Raw genomic sequence first — 22246 nt, forward strand, 5'->3', positions numbered from 1 at the left:
AGTGCTATAATGTTCCTTCAGGCAAAGTACGTTGTAAACCATATGTTGAAACTGCATGACTCATAAAACAGACAATTCATACAAACATTGCACTTAAATACTTTAACACATGTCAACCACGTGGAACACTCGCGCGCAAATATCCAATACAAATAAACTTCGTGTTATGAAGAACAGTGAAAATACAGAAATCACGACAGTACTATACCGACTTATAAATCTACTCCACAAGCCCATTAAACGTATAGTATCTTCCTCCCACCTACAATAATAAAACGTATTAAACTCCATAGATCGTTGCTAAAATTGTTCTTGGTATTTTCGCACTGTGATAACACGATAACGACTTCAGGTGCTGTCGGGAATCCAAGGAAGATGAAAGTTTGTATTTCCAGTTTGCAAGTGACTAAGCATGTGAAATAGGAGTCTTAAGTGAAATGATCTGTTAACGATTGTTTTATATTGTAAAACTAAATTATCATTGTTGTAGCCGCAGAACCGGCTTGCAACGTTTTTGTTCTGTCCGATTTCCTAGAACAGTGGTTCTTAACCTGGGTTCAATCGAACCCAAGGGGTTCGGCGGAGGTCAAGACACACATACTGTGTGTGTGTGTCCGTTCCGTTCACCCCACTCGTATGATTCGTGACGTCATGCTCCACTTGGCCATCATTGGCTGCGGCTGATCACGTCACATCACTTGGCCTTAATATCTGTGCTGCAGGGAACTTCGTGCGCTTAGCAGTCGACTTGTGTCTGTAGTAATCGTGCGTCATTTGTGATTTTTTCCTAATCTTTCAATCCCTTCATACTAACTATGTCGAGCAAAAACTGAAAGTGGTCGGACGAATACGTACAATATGGATTCACGTTTGTAACAGAACATGATGGGAGTCAGCATCCTCAATGCATGATTTGCAATGTTAAGTTGAGCAATTCTAGTCTAGCACCGGCAAAACTAAGAGAACACTCCCTAAAGCTGCATGGAGATGGGAAATACAAGAACACAATGCTTGCTGAATTCAAGGTAAAGAGAGCCAGGTTCGATAAAAAGGCTACTTTGTCTGTTCTCGGCTTTGTAACCATCGACAAACCGATCCTCACAGCATCGTACGAAGTTGCGTACTTGATCGCAAAGCAGGGCAAACCACACACCATTGATGAAGCACTCTTAAAACCAGCTGCGTTGAAGATGGCGAATAACATGTTAGGAAAAGCTGCTGAAAATAAGTTATCCCAAATTCCTCTTTCAAATGACACCATCAGCAGCAGAATAGATGACACGAGCGATGACATCTTGGTTCAAGTAGTCGCAGATCTGATTTCAAGCCCAGAAAAATTCAGCTTTCAATTCGACGAGACCACCGATGTTTCCAATCTGAGCCAGCTTGTTGTATTCGTGCGCTATGTGAAGAACGACGAGATAAAAGAATATTTTTTTATTTTGTAAGCCTCTTACAACAACAACTAAGGTAGCTGACGTCAAGAAACCTGTGGATGACTTCTTCAGAGATAACGATCTTTCGTGGGATATGGTTTCTGCAGTTTGTTCGGATGGAGCTCCAGTCATGCTGGGACGAAACTGGTTTTGGTGCGCTGGTGAAAGAAGATGCACCACACATCATTGTAAAGCACTGTGTTCTGCACAGGCAACAAAAACCTTGCCTTCATACTGGCAGAAGTATTAAAAATTGTAGTGGAATGTGTGAACTTTGTGTGAAATAGTGCCCTGAAAAACCGCATCTTCAAAGAGCTGTGTAATGAAATGGGCTCTGAATTCGAGGTACTTCTGTACCATTCAAAAGTTTGATGGTTATCCCGGAGAAAGGTGCTGAATCGTGTTTTGCCACGCATATGAAATTAGCCCTGTTTTTGCGAGAGCACCAACACTGTCATGCAGATTACTTCGAAAAAGCTGAGTTCATTTTCATTTTGACGTACATGGCCGATATCTTCAGTGTTCTCAATCATCTCAATCAACAGATGCAGGGCAGTGCAGTCGACATCATCGAAGCGGAAGAAAACCTGAAGTCTTTTCAGAAAAAGCTACCATTATGGAAACGACGAACAGAGAATGATAACTTCGCAAACTTTCCCCTGCTGGACGACTGTGTAACTATGATCGAAGGTGTGTCTGAAATTCGAGACATTTATGTACCCGGGGAACTGAAGCAAGCAATTGCCATGCACTTAGATGAGCTCGCAAAGTCTCTCGACGGATACTTCCCCACCAGAGAGTCGTATCCAGCATGGGTGAGACAGCCGTTCAGGTTTAGTGTTGCGACAGCAGATGTCAATGATGAATACCTTGACGAAATCATTGAACTTCAGCAGAGCCAGGTTCAACAGCAACTTTTCAGAACAACAACGCTCTCAACGTTTTGGTGTCACCAAATCGTAGCGTACCTTCTTATTGCTAAGAAAGCCCTTGAGATACTCATACCGTTTGTTACAACGTATCTTTGCGAGCAATAATTTTCGATGATGGTAGACATAAAAACGAAGAAAAGGAACAGACTTGCGAAAATGATATGAGAGTGGCACTTGCCAAGGTGAAGCCGCGCATTTCTGAACTTGTCTCTCAAAGGCAACAGCAGAAGTCACATTGATTTGCAGTAAATATTCATTGAGTTATGTTTTCGTTTTTGTGTGAAATTCATATTTTGTTGGTTTTGTTCATTTTGTGCACTAATAAAATATCTACTTATGTTTTGAATTTGAAAACAATCATATTTTATTTTACGAAGGGTTCAGTGAATGCAAGAACGAAACTTCCGGGGTTCAGTACCCTCCAACAAGGTCCTAGAACAAACATAGCGATGGGTTTGTATGTAGGTAAAAAGAAGCGACTATAAAAGGTTAAAATGTGGGTTAGATTTACATATTCTTCTGTTCCACAGTGAGTGTTAATTTTTAGGGTTTTTTAACGCTAAAATTTGGGACTTAATTTCTGTAATGGGCAGGTTGTTAAGGGGCTCGACTCGTAATCTGAGGTTCGCGAGTTCGAATCCCCGTCACACCAAACATGCTCGCTCCCTTTCAGCCTTGGGGCATTATCATGTTACGATCAATCTCACTATTTATTGGTTAAAAGAGTAGCTCAAGAGTTGGCGGTGGGTGGTGGTGACTAAATTGCCTTTTCTCTAGTCTTGCAGTGCTAAATTAGAGAAGGCTAGCGCAGATAGCCCTCGAGTAGCTTTACTCGAAATTAAAAAAAAAAGACAACAATCCTGAAATAAGCCTATATACTTTGTTGTGCATGTTTTCATTCAGCAACAACAAACAAGTAAGTAAATATTTTATTCACGCTTTAAATACAATCCTACGTATGTAATCTGCATAGACATATATTTTGTCTGTTGTTGTTTTTAACAGATAAAATTCGAGATGGACTACGGAACGTGTGACCGCGCTACGAATGATTTGTTCCCACCACGTGTCGTCAAACAAGAACTGATAAATGATGATTCATGTGTGCCCAGATCCATCGGATCCATGCAGAAAGTTCCATCAATGAGTGACCTTTCCGAAGAAAGCTCTACCGGTGAGATATGGTTTATCTTGTTGCAATTCGCGGTAAAAATCTCTTTTCGTAACCTGGATCTCTTATCGTTATTTGTTTGATAGGTGATATGACTAATCTTTTTACTAAATTATTCGTCGTAAATGGCTATTTTTAATCTGTGGCTTAATAAAGCAAATATTCATGTATGTTTTAGAAAATTGTTTTTGAGAATGTAGAAACAAGAATAAGTCAAATTGAAATGTATATTCTATGTTAATTTCTTATTTAATACTCAAGTAGCATTTCATATGCATTGCCTATACAAAAAATGTGTTGTGTGTGTCGACAATGGGATAATTTTGGGTTAATATTATTATTGTTTAATGAATTGCTGAAAGTCGGTGAAACTGAGCCAGCATTTAAATTAGTAGTATTTATTTACTTTCAGATGCACTGGTCTAGTGTTTAGTAACGTTGCAATCAATTTGTTTTGTTACCATTGCGCTTATACGACTGCAAGAAAGCTCTGCCATTGGTGCATGTTAATGTTATGCATATATAAAACGCCCGGCATGGCCAGGTGGGTTAAGGCGTGCGACTTGTAATCCGAAAGTCGCGGGTTCGCGTCCCCGTCGCGCCAAACCTGCTCGCCCTCCCAGCCGTGGGGGCGTTATAATGTGACGGTCAATCCCACTATTCGTTGGTAAAAGAGTAGCCCAACAGTTGGCAGTGGGTGGTGATGACTAGCTGCTTTCCCTCTAGTCTTACACTGCTAAATTAGGGACGGCGAGCGCAGATAGCCCTCGAGTAGCTTTGCGCGAAATTAAAAAAACAACAACAAACATATACAAAATACAATAAATCGATATGTCGTTATGGTACACCCAAATATAATGCAGAATATTTGATTGTATGTAAGTTTTGATCATTCTAAAGACAGACGGATTTCTTAGCGTGATGATATTGTTTTTAATATGAAGATGTATTCGCTTTTTGGTGCCTCAAACGTTTATAATTTTGTAAGTGAGAAAGAAAGTATTGTGATAATTAATTTTAATAAACATGTATGTGTTTTACTGCTGTCGTGAAAGCTTTCTGAATATGATTAAATATCGTTGAATGTTGATGAAAACCAAGCTATTCTGACATTAGTTTTGATTTTTAAAAATCTTGTTTGAAACACAGAAAATGTTCTTACTGAACGTACCATGTAGGGAATGATGTATCCCTTAGAGTGTTGAAATGGTGTACGCATGCGCTAGATGTAAATTGATCCCTTGCAGGAGGGATAAAAAAGATATGAATGGGATGTACACGTTCGGCGTGCTCTGAATAGACAGCAGCTGTAGATAGCTCACAGTTGGTTTGTTTCTGTGCAAAGGTCTAAAAAACTCTTGAATGTTACGAACTATAAACGCTTTTAGGGTGCGTGTACTGTATAGTGGTCTTTGTTTGACTGAAACGAGAAGACGCAACTTGAAGTAATATTAACATTTGTGTTAAAGGTCTAAACATTCAATTGTAAGAAAGTGTTTGTTGAACGGTTTATTTTGGTGTTGCACAGAGGGTTGTTGTTTCGAATTGAGCACAAAGCTACACAATGGGCTATTTGCTCTGCCCACCACAGGTATCGAAATCCGGTTTTTAGCGTTGTAAGTCCATAGACATACTGGGGGGCCACATAGAGGGAGAGAACAGTAAAGATATGACTATTTAAATCACTAATATGATGAGAAATACGATTGTACACTAGCCATTCAAAATTTTTCTAACGTCCAACTGTCATAAGTTTAAATGTTAAGTCTTATTGCCAACTGCTAGCTAATTGCCGGTTGGCTTTTCGAATCACAAATATCAGTTTACTAATGACACTCCAAATGGCCAAATATAAGTTTGAAACTAACTGTCGGGCCAAGCGTGGTCGAAAATAGCTAGCGTGTCAGACTGTGGGTTCGAGGTTGAAGACTCGTTACAGCAAAACAAAACAAATATCATTGATTGAACTTAATTTAAATATGTATGCAACCTGTATCGTATTCCAGCTTAATAAAACATTTAAAATTTATTATTCCTAACGTATGTTAATTTATATTATACTTGTTTTTATCAAAGCAGAAACTGTATAAAGTCTTTTAATTAGATACACAAGAGTAAATTGAAATGTAACACTGAGGCGAATTGATTTTATATCGTTTAGATGAAGGGTCGGAAAGATTCGATAAACTTTATGCTTAAACTACGTATAAAATATATCTTGTTAGTTTCATTTAAACTAATTATTCAGCATGCAAGTTTCTTAATTATTTTAACAGCATGCTCAAAAACAATTTTAAAAAATATAAATAAATCGAAAACTCAGAACAGAATGCACTGGTTTGCAAAAAACAAAAAAATTGTAAGTTTTTGTTTTAATGTTCCTTTTCCAAAACTTAAAAAGGTTTGTTATTATTTCATATTATAAGTACTGAAATAGCAAAACAGGTTTTTATTCGCAATCATGGGCTATTTACGGTAGCTTCCGATACAACAGTAGCTAATTAATCAAGATGTTTTTGCTGACGCCATGGAAACACAAGAGTCGTGTAGGAGTTCTCCTTGACATCCATTTCTGTTTCGGACGGGCAACATGTTAACAGCACATGATTTGTTGCTTCAGTCATAGACGAATTAAGGTTCTTCTTGTATGTGAAACGTGTTGGAAGAGAAAAGATGATAACAAGTTTATTTACTGCGCTGTTTTCATTAGGAGCGAGGGTTTTAGCCTTGTTTTCCATATACTGTAATGTCAGACCCATCTTTTTAATTACGAAGAAACTGAAATATAGAAATTATAAACCAAATCATTATACACCTATATTGATATGCTTTTCAAGTTGTATAACGTATTGTACAACTTGTATAATACTTTGTCACAAGTTAGTTTAATAAAAATAAACGTATATTTTGAGAGTTATTATGTTTATGTCCACACACATCCATAGCTACTGCAAGACTTGGAAAAGGAGGCGTTACTTTAATTTTTGATGTATACACTATAAATATATAACAGTCTTTTCTAAAAGGACTTTTAGTAACCTTTACCAGTTCACGAAGGCTTAAGTACGTTATATTAATATGGTTTGGAATATGCAGGTCAGGATACCACGTGATAGTCTTAGTTTACTTAGTCGTATCTTCAAACGCGTGAATATGGTCTACTTTTTTGCCATTTGTTAGTGTTTAAAAGGTGGTGATGTCACCACAAATTTATTGCTTTTGGGAAAGGGATATAACAAGCCATTCCGATACATGTATTACAATGAGTCGATGGGTGAATACAAGTTTTCAAAAGTTGCACGCGGCATGTCACGAAACTTTTTTAAAGGATTCATGATTGTCGCAGGATACTATGTTGGAATTTCTTTCGTGATCAAAAAAGTAGATACAAATTCCAAGGTTACTACCATATACACACACACAAATACCGGCTTTGACGGATTCCAGCCAACGAAACATGGGCTTGCCAAGATAGGGATTTCCGTTACACTGTGCTTGTTCGACGTCAGTCCACCTCAAACAACAGGAGAATTAAACAGGTATTCATTGACTCCGTAAAAATGTAATGTCAAATCGCCGTGGATTCTTATACAATTATGCTGTCGAAACGTGAACTGGAAACTATCTTCCTCGTACGTTACATGGACTATTAAAAGCACTCTGGGGGGAATGGTATGCATTGGACATGACAGTCTTACGACTAAGCCTTTTGCAATGAAAACCGCAGGGAGGTCATTGTCTAGGCCACTTGACATCAGATAGATAGGTCATGATGGCGTGGTGAGACTCATCTAATTTTCACATAGCATGCTGAGTGTGTATTAACATACGCCGGTGGTGATTGTTTGGTCAGGCTCTTGTGAAACCAAACACAAAGTGATAAAACATCATTGTTTTCATACGTTTGATCGTTAATACTATAAAAGTTTGCAGTTAATAGTGAACACAGGAACTCGCCTATATTTATGTTCCTTATGTATTTGTACACGTATAATGAGAAGTGAACTTCTATAATTCGTAACCTGTTGAAATAAAAACCACAAATGTTATTCAGCATACTTTGTAATGCTTCTTTAACGAGAATTTCCTTTGTCGGTTTAATTATCTTTTTTAATAAACGACTACGAAACACTTCTTAGAATGTCAGTCTTCTGCATTTTGTATCACATGAGTAGAGGTGATTGTTTCTTTGTTAAGCACAAATCAACACAGTGGTCTGTCTGCGCTGCGCCCACCACGGGTATCGATACAGTGTCTCTAGTGTTATAAGCCTTCAGAAGTACTGTTGAAGCACTGAACGAGACAAGTAGAAAGAATTGAAATCAGTATATCCAAACCTTTTCGTTGCTTTTAAGTACCTACAAAATATTAGCGTGTTAACTTTGCAGAGTTTCGAAAAAAACGTCTACAACGAGAAAATATGAGAAACTTTTACTAGCTAAACACCATATGATATTTCCTAGGAACCGCCAGTGCAGAACGGTTGTATTTTCTACAGTTATTGCCTAGACAACTACATTCAACCAGATAAAACTACTCTTGGGGTGAAACTGTTTTATCAGCAAATCGCCACAAGTATTGCAGCGCCCAGAAGAAGATAGGGGAAAGCCTTTAAGTGAGTCGTGAAGAAACCACGGTCAGTGAATACATTAAATCGGCCATTGTTAGAAGAGGATCTGTTTGTAGGTCTGTGCAAAATAACTTATTTACATAATTTTGATCAAATTTGGCATAAAAGTTGAGTATATCTCGCGAACCAGTTGGTTAACCTTTGAATGCACGACGGGGGTCAAGATCACACTGAAAGACAACCGTTTTCGTTAAAATAGACGCCAGTGGATAACTCGAAATATAGTCAAAACTGGGGAGCAAATTGAGATGAATGAGGATCTTGGCACCTGGGCCTACATTTTTTAGGGTAAGAGGTTGTTTGATGTATTATTTAGGTTGGATGCACTGTGGGGCACGTGCTGCACTCTGGGTATCGTTTTAGTGACTGTACGTTTACTTGACTAGAGACATTTTAGTTCAAGTGTTGTATACAAGTTATGTACGACATAACGGATGCACGTTACGCTTCTACTGGTTCCACTGAATTCAATAATAATAATAATAATAAAACTGGGAAAATCGTTTTCTTTGTAGTCCAGCAGATTGCACTCGTTTCGGAGTTTAGTTTACAAATCACTCGATGATCACTCATTATAACAGTAAACCGCAAACAGAAAATCTTAAATTTTCACAGAGAAAAATAGGAAGTAGCTGTACTCGCAATAACATAAAATAGCGAATTAAAAAAAAAAAAGAAAACTGAAATTTGGCAGAAGGTTTTGACTTAAAATTTATCCGAAATCAGTAACAAATAGCGGAATACAAGTTATATCTCTTTATCTTTTAGAGAAATGCACATGTTGGCTAACGTATAACATCAATCTAGGTAACCGTTTCTGTAAATTCGTTAAATATCATAATTTGCTTAAAGCGATAAAATATTTCTTGCTATACTGTTCTTTAAGTGGAAGTACAGCACCTCTGGTTCCAACACGTCTACAATGGGCTGGACTGTCTGTACTTTGTTAACCACGGGTATCGAAAATAGGCTTTTAGCGTTATAGGTGTGCAGACTTGCCTCTGGTTTGTTTTTGGTAGATTCCAACCGCCAATGGCACAATCGAAATATTCAAACAGAAAACGTAAAACGTTAATATAAGTAACTTGGTACTCTGGTGGTGTTTTTCAGCCATAAGGAAATTGGCGTAACGAATATCCATGACTTTCTTGTGTGGTGTTTTCTCAGATGTTTAGGAAACTATATATAAAGTAATTAGGCTAGACTGTATTAGTGAATCTGTTAGTCAGTGAATGATTTATTAGAACATGTAGTGTGTTATACTGCTTCTCCAGTTAGTTCAGTGCTGTGAATATTGAGTTTATCTTTAGACAAAGAAACTGATACGAGATCAGTAAATGGAAGTGTGCATCACAAGTGTATGTGAAGTGAAGCCTACCAGTAAACGTTGGTTACTATGGACAGTGAACTTAAAACAATAAGTTTGTTATTGTTAACTTTATGTAATTAATGTTACCACATAATCCAAAAGAACTTGAACAACAATAAAAACCATTATAATGGTATTTACAGTGACTGACTGTATTGTGATTGTATAAAAATAGTTGGTCATAATTCTGATAATAACACTAACGAATATCGCACGTTTATTTGACCAGATATATAGATCTGCGGATTTAAACTTCATAAAAGTTGTTTTGGTTTAACATTGGATTTTTAATAAATCAGCCACACAGATTTCGAAAATTTATCACGTAAGCATTTCTTTACAAATGTGGAAGCAAAAAAAACCAAAAAAACTCTTAGCTCAAATTAGGATTTGGTTTACCAGAATGAACATTTTTTATGATTGCGTTTGGGTTCTAGAACGGTCGATAAGACTTACGTCGCGATTGGTGTAGAGAAATCTATAGCCAGTGGTTATTAGCGTTTTAGGCGTAACGAAATGTAACCCTATATCAGTGAAAATAATTTACTTGCGTAAAAAATACTTTTGGCGTTTTGTGAAAAATCTGTACGTGATGGAGAAAAATGGATATAATTTTCAGATACATTATACAGTTAGTGTTATAAAGCATGGACAAATTTCAAGATAGTAAAACAACCGCAGGCCTGTGTCATTAATCTGAACATATCACCCAAGAGTGCACTCCGTACGCTTCGTGTTGGTTGCAGACGACCTTTAAGTTTTATTTTTTATGTTACCATATTTGTCTATCTTTTTTTTAAGCCATAAATTCTCAAACTTTTGCCCTCCTAACACACACACACAGAATATTACTGTATATACTCTGAAAATATCCTTTATTTTTATTACCTCACGACTCTCCAACAATAGCCTTTTGACCTACTTTTCGATAGGATTCCCAGTCTGAGAAACGCTGGTTTAAACTGATGGTCAGTGTAAGTATTGAAATGCAAATCTCTGCAAGTCATGCTCTTAGCTCCTGGTGTTGTATTTTGCTTGAGGCAATGTTCTGTTGTGATGCAATCGATCCGATATTAATTTAGTACCATTGGTATCAAAGATCAGATATATTTGAGTTAACATTGAGCAGATTAAAATTGTAACGTTGAGCATTAAAAAAAAAAAACAGCCTTCAATGATATAACGTGAGTTACTTAGTTTATACAAATCTATTTTCAATGCAAAGTTAAATCTTCTACAAGTGCACTGGTTGGTTGAAATCTAAACATGTTAATTACATGCATGTAAACCTAACTAAATCACAGAATACATGACTAATTCAAACTTTGAACAAGTTCTTGTATTTTTTAAAATACTGTATACAAAGATGAGCAATTTTCCCAACCCCATATTAAACTAAGTCATTGTGGTAGGTTTTCATTTTACCGATTTTGAGACAAGTGATATACTAATATACGAGTGCACAATTTATTAGACCGTTATTACTGATAATAAAACAAAAACAACACCTAAATGGAAACTTTTTTTTTACATTAAGTTAGCAGACTTTTGATATTCAAACTTCAGTATAGATATGCCACAACACTGACGATATTTCAATACACAATTTTGAGCCTAAACGAATCATTAAGTAGATTTAAAAGTTCTTGCGTCATGCGTGGTTGAAAGTTTCTGTGGTTGTCTCTTTGTCTGATTTCGATAGCCGCGCAAAGCTACACAAGAGTAGCACCAGTTGTCCCCTTTTGGATATGATAGACTAGACGGAAGGCAACTAGACTTCAGCGTTCCGGACGGTGAATATGATGATCTACGGCTTGTGTCTCGTTGCTAAGAGAAATAAGTTGTGCGTTTTGAGACTGTTGGTGCGTTATAGGAGTGGCGGTTAAATTCATTTATCCCAAGAGTCGACCAGTTGTTTTTCATTTAGAAATCTGTCAGTTAAAAATTAGGAATAGCTAGGGCAGGTTACACTTACAACACTTTCCACATGCTTTAGTAACAAACAGTTCCGTTTGTTTTTGTTTTGAATTTCGCGCAAAGCTACTCGAGGGCTATCTGTGCTAGCCATCCCTAATTTAGCAGTGTAAGACTAGAGGGAACGCAGCTAGTCATCACCACCCACCGCCAACTCTTGGGTTACTATTTTACCAACGAATAGCGGGATTGACCGTCACATATAACGCCCCCACGGCTGAAAGGGCAAGCATGTTTGGTGCGATCGGGATTCGAACTCACAACCCACAGATTACGAGCTGAACGCTTTAACTCACCTGGCCATGCCGGACCACCAGTTCCGCAATGAAGGAATTGAATTGTTGTATAATCCCAGTGTCTTTCAGTCGCTTTTAAATAAGTGCTCTTGTCGTATCTGCAAAGTGAAATAACTGCTATTAAGCTGTACGGCTTGACAGCCCTGGTTGTATATTAATTTCTGTCCGTTCCTAGTACAGAGTTTGATAGTTGTACAGATAAGCAACGTACAGTAAATCAAAACTTTCATTGTCATCCACTGACGTGATTATGTGAAAAAAAATGCTGTAAATTACAGGGTGATTTTACCAAATGATGAATTATTCACAAAGTTCTGACCCCAGTGGCACACCGATAAGTCTTAAAGCTTCTACGGTTACAAAACCGGGTTTTAGTACTCATTGGCGAGCAGAGCACTGAAATCCTTTTGTGTAACGAACAAATACTAACTAAGGCAAATTAACAATTAATGTTTCTGGACTTTGAAACTGCTGCAATCGCTGTACATTAGACCTCGTTTAAAATAAACCAGTGAACATTAAAAAAAAACAAGACTGATATTAGACGTTAGACTGATTTGGGTTACTGTGATTAAATATGTTTTGCTTTCATTTTCATGACTAAACACAGTGGCAACGATTGTTATATATTTAAAGTTGAAATGTTACGTGTAAGGTTATTTTTCGTGTTTTTACGTTTTTCTCTCTTTCGAAATGTATGTACAGGTATTTAAAAAAAAATTGTTTGAGACGTAAATTTTTCAAAAGTAACAAGATCTGCACGTGCTACATTGGAAAACTGACGAGTTACTTATATAGTTTTAAACAGTGGCCGTGAACTGCTATTCTTAAAAATTGTGTTTTGTAAACGTTGTAACCGTCTGCAAATAAAGACCTACGTTATATATTAGTTAACTGAAGCCGAATTATGTTTTTCTATTTATATCTCGTTGCAAAATCTGTTGCGAAGAAATATTCCCTGATTATGATTTAAAAAAAAACTAGATCATTTACAATTAATGCAATAGGTTTCATGAAACTGATGAAAGTGACTTAATTTCATAAATGTGAAACTTAAATTACCTATAGAAACAAAGCAACCTTTATTGTTATTACTATATGTTGACACATTGCGCTTCACGATTCTTTATTCCTTACCTTACTGTAGCTTGATGGGACGTGTAACACTATCATATTAGTTGGCCATGAGAAAGATTAAGTGCTACTGTGGGAAAGTGCTTGAGGGATTTTTCAGAGTCACGTGCCCCAGGTATCGCTGACCTTGAGATCAATTTCCCACAGTAAGCTGTATAACTTACACTTCTGCTACTGTGTCGTTAACCTACGACCTTTGCTTACCGCTGGAGTGCGCGTACCTCAACTTAATTTGCCTGGCATCGAGGGGAAGATAATTTTCCTAATGACACACCTTACGACACAGCAGCAAAAGACCTTCTTATATGTGAGATGTCACGATTAGCTTTGTTCAAACTAAGCTAAATATCTTGGACAATAAACACATCTGTCTAGGTTTTATCATGGTCATAATCTCATGCTGTCTGTGAAATTGGTCGAAATAGATGAATTTTGTTTTAGATTTAAAGTGTGATGTTAACATGAACTAAAGTTTCTGACATACGGTTACGTAACACAACTGATAATTTAATGATTGATGTAAAACCGTGTGTGTTTATACACGTATGTATATTGATTTATATTTATTTTGGAAATAAAGGCACGAAAGATAATTTTTACTGTAAATCTGAGAAAAGAATCATCGGTGAAATATGTCTAGTAATGATACCAAAATAACGTGTTTGTGACAAATTATATACGTAATTGATAAAACTTTCACTGGGAGTATTTATGTATAAATAATTATCGGTTATATAGGTCTGTGTGCAACGTCTATTTGAACTTCCGATTCAGGAGTGCGGCAAAAATATTTTAATACGTAGTAAACTTGACTGTATCTTAATATGTGGACCTAATCACATACGTCCGGATTAATGACTACACTGTACATTTATCAATGCTGACCAAAGTTTTTACGAACAATCGTTGAAACTGTACGATTATTTTTAGTGGTGGTGGTTCTCTTTTTTTATTAGGATCTAGTTGAGGCTTGACTTAATAGAAGCAATTTGAAGGGTCCAAGGTTCAAAACGTGGTGCCACTGAACGGGTTCTAAACCTTGAGGTTTACACGCTGAATAAAAAGTGGGCGTAAATCCCACTGTTCTATTCAGAGTCAGACAAAGCCCTTGGGTGCTGATGTCTGGTTGCCTTCCTTCTGATTTGTAATTAAAAATTAAAAACTGCTGTGTTTGAACTTTAGCGGCATCTTTGACCTGGTAATCCTCCCTCAGTAACTAAGGGATAATCTTGAAGGCTTATAACACTAAAACTGGGTTTCGATACCCGATTTGGGCACAGCACTGATAACTCATTCTGCATCTTTGTGTTTAACAAGTTGACTTAGCCGCTTTATCCACATGTACCTGAAGCCTTATCCAGGTTCAATTTCAATATTCCAATCTCATTCAGAACCTTTATTACCATATTCGTGAACTTGGTTTCCCACGAAATTTGGCTACTCAGAGATAATAGCCGCAGCTAATATCCAAGAGGAATCGCGAGTATTTTGCAAATTTTAAAAACGATTTCACAAATTTGGGAGGCTAAATGTAATGTATATATTTAAAGTGACAACTGGGACTTACCATGGTAACTTTACCAAAATATTTCACAAATTTGGGAGGCTAAATGTAATGTATATATTTAAAGTGACAACTGGGACTTACCATGGTAACTTTACCAAAATATTTCTGATACTTTTATTAAGTTAATTGTTTTATAGAATTGAATGTATTCTTCTATTAATGATTAATGTAATTAATAATACTGGAGCTGTTCATTTCATTATATAATTTGTTAAAATTAAAAAATATAGACAAGCCTATTTAAGTTGAACAAATGAATGAATTTTTTGTTACAGACACGGACCTTTGGGTAAAAATTGTAAAGAAATGCCGCATTTAAATATTACCAGTCATAATATAAATAAACAAAATCTCCCTACCTAGCATGATTAGGGACAGTGCTAGTAATGACGTACAGATGGAATGGTTCAGAGAAAATAAACGAAGATGATTTTGGGGACGATTTGCTCCAATAGGGGACAATATCACTATTTCGGAAACTATCCCCGAAAATAGGGGGCCTATGGTCACTCTGCCACTTGCATTCGTTGGCGCAGAGGGCCGAGTTGCTTTGCGCCGTTAAACGCCAACCAACTCATATTTGTTATTAGATATCTGACATTCATTTTCTTACTGTTAAGAAGATCTTGGCAGACATTTTTTGTGAAATATCATATAAAAATTAATAATATGCCTCTACCACTTATAATAAAGTAAAAATTTCCAACGGGAGATTGGATGTCTAGGTCAAGCCTATTTCTATTCGTAACACCTAGCTCCACTTTCTTCCTGTGTTTAAAAATGTACTCAAGCGACAAGACCAGGCTTTTGAACCCTGAGGCGTACAGTATCAAGATGAGGAAGAAATATTGCACCTTCCCTGAGGCAGACTTCTATATTTCGTTCGTTATTTTCTTTGTTCACTCATGTAATTAGAATGTATTTCCAGATTTCCAGTCTCTTGCGGTGTATTGAGTAATTTCTATAGTTTTCTTCTCGAGTTGTATTTTGCACCACATTTAACATGTAAACATCACAACTAACTCTGACTGAATGAAGACCGAAAAACTAAAGAAAAAATATACATGTAAAAACGGCTGATTTGGGTTGAGAAAATTTTTTTATGCAGAGGAGCGAACAACTTTTCGATCTTCTTCGGTCCTCTGCATAAAAAAATTTTCTCAACCCAAATCAGCCGTTTTTACATTATATATTTTCTCTACAAGTGGGTTTCCTCGTCATCACTGATTAAAGAGAAAAATCTTTGGTACTCTGCTTTCTTCATACCTTGATTGAAGTTGATTAAAGCTCATAGTTTTTGTTATATTCTCGTGATTTCACGTTTTAAAAAAGAAACAAACAAAAATAACGTTGACAAATCTGTCGCGACAAAGTATTCATTAATTGCAATTAAAAAGATAGGTTTATTATAATTAATTCACTGGTTCTTGTTAATTTTGATTAAAGTAACCTAGATTTCGTGGATATGAAACTTGAATTACCCGGGGAAACAAAATGGTTAAAAATCGAACCATTGTGAAGTTTTTACTTTTGGAATTTAAATTTTTCTGCAGTCTTTAAGATTTGGTCGTTTAAATAGTTGGAATTTCAAAGACAAACAAAAGGCATTGCCCCTGTAGTTTCATGTAAAACATGCATAATCTTAAGATAGTAACTTTGGTATTGTTCAGTTGACATATAATGACATTAACGTCTATAATAATATATAATTTTTGAAGTGTCTTAATGTACCGGTTCCTTTTACAGAAACATAATTGCTATGACTGTGAAAGAAACGATTAACCACGTGTCTGGTTTGCAGTCTTAATTTAATTTGTAAAATGAACTACATTGTTGAGAGAATGCACGTGTTATTCGGTTGTTCTTACAAAGAAAACACGGGAAATTCTCTACAAAGAGTTTTACTAGTCAATGGTTTAACGTTTCTATACAATCCTAAACCGACGTTTTTTGTCTTTTATTTCACCCATTATGAGCAATACACATTTACAATCATAACATACAGATGGTTGTTTTGTTGTTGTTGTTAGTTTTACACTACGCACTTTATATGCATAACACAAGATAAATTATATCAAACTGCTGTGTGACGGCTGAACTGTATGTGCAGGTTTAAGTTATTTATAGAAATTCTGAAACAATCCAAGAGTGAAAAGTTACAACCGCGATGCTCGTGCAAACGAACTGGACTTCACCATCACATCTGCAATTACTTTCATGATACGTATGCTAAAACAACTAAGAGTGGTGTTGTTAATATAAATAATAAAAAAAAAAATCCATTCAGTGCACCCTTACCTCAGTAATGTAAATGAGCGCAGCTTCCCAGTATATTAAATTAATATAATGGTTTTCAAAATAATAATTGTAATAATTTTAAAGTTAATTTTTTTTTTACACACCATTGGTCGCAGCCGTCACTGGTACAAGCATCTCACCACATTCCGAGAAAGTGGTGTCTTTACTTTCTAGTGAATGATTCGCTCGTGGCAGAGTCACAACTACCAGCGCCTACTTAAGGTAAAGACGATAAGCATTTGAAAAAAAAAAAAGTTAAATAGTGAAATAGTAGCATATTCTCCGAGGTTTATGTGATGACTTTCAGTACCTGTAATGTGTATAACTAAAGCTGCTGTTGTATTTTAGGAACACAGAAACATAACGTAGTCACTGTTTTCTTGTATAACCCTTCCACATCTTCGACCATTCATACCTGCATTCCTTCGCTTCATCCTGACGCACAAACCGTGTGTTGTATAAAAAAAAATCTCATTATCATTGCGTTGGTACTATGAGGGGGTAGTTTGGGGTCGTTAGGTGGAGAGCTAATGATTAATACTACTGTTTATTGAACTTAATATCGTAAAGTATTGAGATTTTAACAGTGACAGAAAACTGGTGCTTATGTACTACTTGTACAAGTGACAGGAAAACGATTTTGATCTTCTAAGTAAATTATATACAATTTTTTTTGTAATCACAAGTGCCCAATATCTGCTTTTACAGTTCAAGTGCTACTATTTCACATATATTTGTGTTTTTATTAGTGTTTGTTTGTTTTGAATTTCGCGCAAAGCTACTCGAGGGCTATCTGCGCTAACCGTCCCTAATTTAGCAGTGTGAGACAAGAGGGAAGGCAGCTAGTGATCAACACCCACTGCCAACTCTTGGGCTACTCTTTTACCACCGAAGAGTGGGATTGACCGTGACATTATAACGCCCCCACGGCTGAAAGTGCGAGCATGTTTGGTGCGACTGGGATTCGAACCCGCGACCCTCGGATTACGAGTCGAACGCTTAACACGCTTGGCCATGCCGGGCCCGTCTTAGTAGTGCACTTGTATAGCATATGAGAGAAATACAATAAAAATAGGAAGATAAACATATGTATCTTTATTATTTCTCCTTCACTAAAATCACTCAAACTAATTTATGGCCCTTTGCTTTCCAGTATTATTTATAAAGACGAAAGGAAAGAAATAGAGCAAATTAAATAGATAAAGTAAAACTGTTTACTTTCGTTCTTATATTTTATTTCTATGTACGAGTCATGCTTCACAAAAAGTAGTTCCCGAACACACCACCTCCCACTGTTTCACTTCCTCGAGCTAAGTACAATTATCGAGACAATTGTTTAATATTTACCTATACGGACTCACTGGGGTAATCGTTACGCTCGTATTAACCGGAAGAGGGCGATTTCCTTTAATGCTCTAATGTTTTTTGTGAACTCCCTCTAGTTTCTATGAAAAATAGAACAGAAGTGGAAACTTCGAGTTATAAATATTTTATCACAGTTTTGTTGTCATTGCAAAGTTACACACTAGGCTATCTCCACTGTGTCCAACGCGGATCTCTAACCCTAAATCATAACGTTGTAAGTTAAACTTAACGCTGATCCACCTGAGGAATCCATCCTTGGATGATATGAATAGATGCAGACAATAAATTTAAGTTCGATAAGAATATAGTAATCATACTAATACACACACACAGAGTTAAAATACATATCTAGAAAATGAATATACTGTTGACAAACCTTAGCAGCGGTTTTATTGCTGCGTCTGTCATATCCTCGTATAATTAATAAATATTGTCATTACCTAACTAAATGGTTGGGGGTGAATTACATTCTATTCCTAGAACAGTGCGAGTTTAAATACATAAGCTTGTTTAGCTGTCTTTCATAACTAGTTTTTCATCAGTTTGAAAAATAATTTTGAATACTATATCCCCATTGTTGTTGTATTTTTTTTTTGGGTGGGGTGCTATTACTGTAGTTTTGAAATTCTTCTCTTCGCAGAATTCTGCGAATGTCTACAGTTTCTCTTACCTGTACCACATGAATTTAAACTTGTGCACTATAGAACTTGATGCGTGCACTATTGCTGAAATACTGTACTCGTGATTTCAACAAGGCTTTAGTGTGATATCTCGGAAAGAGTGTAAGATATTGTCTGTAATTGTGAGAAGGTTGTGGCAACATTAATACCAAAGCACGAACTTTTTTACAGAACTTCCAGGTCAACGCTGTAATCTGCATTACGTTTTACATGTGACGTATTAGTGGAACGTTGATTAAGTCCCATTAATTATTGTCGCGTGCCACGAACACGTGCGGTATTGATATTTTGGGAGACTACGAGAATGAAACTTTATGGTACCAGTCTTGATCCGTGTGTTGTGAATGAGAATGAATGTGATATAATTTTATCAAACTTTAATATGATATCCGTGTAAAGTGCTTAAAAGGTATGATTTTACCCACGAGTAAACATGCGTATTTCTTTATGGCAACGGTTAGTTCCAAATTCTCTTTGTTAACGTAAAGATGACCTATGAACGTTGAAACGTTGTTCTGTACTTTATTTTAATTAAAGTTTTAATGACTATACCAACCGTCTTGAGAATACAATTAGAGAACATAGACGTAAATTGCACTGAAATACCACCTCCAAAACACCAGTTTAATATACCTTTAGATTGGATAAATCGCGATTCTTATAGCTTCGTTATGTAACATCTGTGTACATTCAAACATACCATTATTAATTTTGTAAGTTTAATGCTTGCAAAAAAGGAAATAAAAAGTAAACTTAAAAGTAATTATAACGTTGTTTTGTCATTTCTTAATGATATCAAAAAGACGGATTGAGATCCAATAGCCAGTCCATTGTGGAATATAAGTTGAACGAAAAAAAAAGTCCATTCTTTTATGATATCCAAAATAGAAATAACTGTTTGACATATGAGTTTCAAAAGCGAACTTTAGAGTGATAACCCGTCATAAAAATACTATCCAATGACACAAAGACGAAATAAAATCTGGTATGCTTTGAATTTTGTCCACAAGAAGGTAAAATACAAAGTATGTAAATTTAGGCTCCTTTTGAATCCATTAACGAGGAAGCAAGTTATAATATTTACAAAATAAATTGGATAATAAGATCTGAATATGCAACTAAGATAGGAAACCAGTTTGTGTACTGTTACGTTGAGAGCCTGACAGTCAGTGAAAACAACCCATTGAATGAATAGCAGATTTGTTACGTGATTTAAGGTGAAGATAAACACTAAATCGTATTGTGTACCATAACATCCTAAAACCAAATCAACATTGCCAAAGAGTAAATAGAGAACCCGTATGTGATCAAATACAGCCATTCTTAATTGTGAAGTATTAGGCAGTGGCACTCTCCGCCACAAGGGCTTTGAAACGAATAACCGGGTTTACTGTCACTCTTATAACACGCCATCGGTTGAAAGTTCGGAGTATATTCAGCGAGTGTGCTTCTGTGCGTATTGAAAGATCCAAGGTTCGCATCGCGCAGACGCTGCCTTTCACCAACGAATAGTGGGATTGCTTTAAACTTATAACGCCCCCATGGCTGAAAGGACGAGCATATCCGGTGACGAGGGTTGTGCAATGCAAGTAAGTGAGAAATTTTAATCCGTAATGACGAGAAAACCCACTTGTGAACCTGACGATGACCGAAGAAGGTCGACGTTGTTAGCTCCTCTGTTAGTGCTTTCTCTACCCATACCAGCCGTTTTTAAATATATAAGTAAGAAATTTGTTTTAATGAGCCTTAAACCAAATTATGTTTACATTAACAGAATTCATGTAAGAGCTATTTGACATCGATACGCATTTGAGAAGTTCCTCGGTGAAAGGCAGATACTTAAATCCACAACTATGAATAGAATCCCCAATGTAGCAGTATACGTTCTTTATTTTGTGGGAGAAAAAACACTTCGAGAACTTCTGCTAATAGGCGTAGCGTTGAGGTTCCGAGAACTTCTACCACCAAATATGCTTGCCCTTTCAGCCGTGGGGGCATTATAAAGTTACGGTCAATTCCCCTATTCGTTAGTAAAGGTGTAGTCCAAGAGCTAGTGGTGAGTGGTGTTGACTAGCTGCCCTCCCTACGCTCTAAATTAGTGAGGGTTAGCGCGAAATTTCGAAACAAACCAAACAGTCCTGCCTATACTTTTGAAGTCATTGCACTGTCATCCACAAATCCTACGCAGTGGGAACTGTGTTTTCATAGGTTCATTCATCAGACAAACTTAGCCTTTTTGCTTGCGAGTTTATAGGCTACGTAACGCACCTTTTTGTGTATTTATCAGACGCGTATTTCTTCATTCATAAAAACTTGTCCTGATTTAAACCGAATAAAAGTTCAGGTTTGGGGGCGTGCTCGAGGGAAGTGTTTAGATCCATGGGAAAATAGGCAGAACGTTTTCGCTCCTTCACCTTTCTCATTTATAACAGGTTGATTTATCTATGGGCGTTGGCCTAACTTAGGAATGGAATCTTTGATAATACTTTTAATCACAATGTCACAAAGAATAATATGTGAGTGCATAAAAAAACAGTGGACATTAAAGTAATCTTCTATATCACTCTGTTATAATGAAGAATTTTGTGTATGCTACGCAGTAATTTATATAAACACTTACTAAATGTATTAGTATTACTTTCAGGTTTATCTTTTTAACAGGTAGACGGAATACACCTTTGTTTTAATTTTCATGTGGTCATTAACTTACACAACTATTTATTTAACCAAATCGGGCATTGATACATATTATGTCCTCCGATATAAATTATTGTCCATATACATAACGAATAAAGCGATCAGAAAAATGAACATTTTGGTCAGGTTATCTTTTATTATCCGGTTGAAATAAAGCACAGTCCCTTTAATAAGAAGGTCCGGCATGGACAGGTGGGTCAATGCGTGCAACTCGTAATCTGAGGGTCGCAAGATTTGAGGTTTGTTTCTGCCTGCATTTTAAAATGTTTCTGAAGTAAGACATGGCATTGTCATTGAAAAGGTTTATGCTGCGGTTTGCTACAGCTTTGTCAGGGTGAAATTTTTCCATAAAACTTTGTAACTCTCCCCATTTTCCACACATTTCCTACATTAGTGAACTAGGAACATCCTCTCTTCCCTCCTCCTCATCTGAAGTCACATTCTCAGTTGCCTTTTGTTGCTGCTCCTTCTGAACTCCTCCATATCATCACCACTCACATTCAAACCCATACACTTGCCTAGTGAGACAATATCCTCGACAATAGGCTCAGCCTCAAAGCCTTCAAAGTCTCTATCTGCTACTGAGTCTGGCCACAATTTCTTCCAGGCTGAGTTCATGTTCCTCAAAAACACTTCCCTCCAAGCTTTTTCTATGATCCTCAAGCAATGGAGGATATTAAAGTGATTTTTCCAGAAC

At 36.5% G+C, this 22246-nt stretch overlaps 1 protein-coding gene across 5 annotated transcripts in view; it reads left to right on the top strand.

The window, feature by feature from the left end:
- The window catches only part of LOC143233343 (protein c-ets-1-A-like), an 88975-nt gene that overhangs the window by 22909 nt on the left and 43820 nt on the right, over positions 1-22246 (top strand). For all 5 annotated transcript variants that reach the window (XM_076469500.1, XM_076469501.1, XM_076469497.1 and 2 more), the window contains exon 3: positions 3374-3542. In XM_076469500.1, coding sequence (XP_076325615.1) covers positions 3374-3542 — 169 coding nt within the window. The remainder of the gene's footprint in view (positions 1-3373; positions 3543-22246) is intronic.

This window comes from Tachypleus tridentatus, chromosome 12 (assembly GCF_004210375.1).
Source record: "Tachypleus tridentatus isolate NWPU-2018 chromosome 12, ASM421037v1, whole genome shotgun sequence".
NCBI classification, from domain to species: Eukaryota; Metazoa; Arthropoda; class Merostomata; order Xiphosura; family Limulidae; genus Tachypleus; species Tachypleus tridentatus.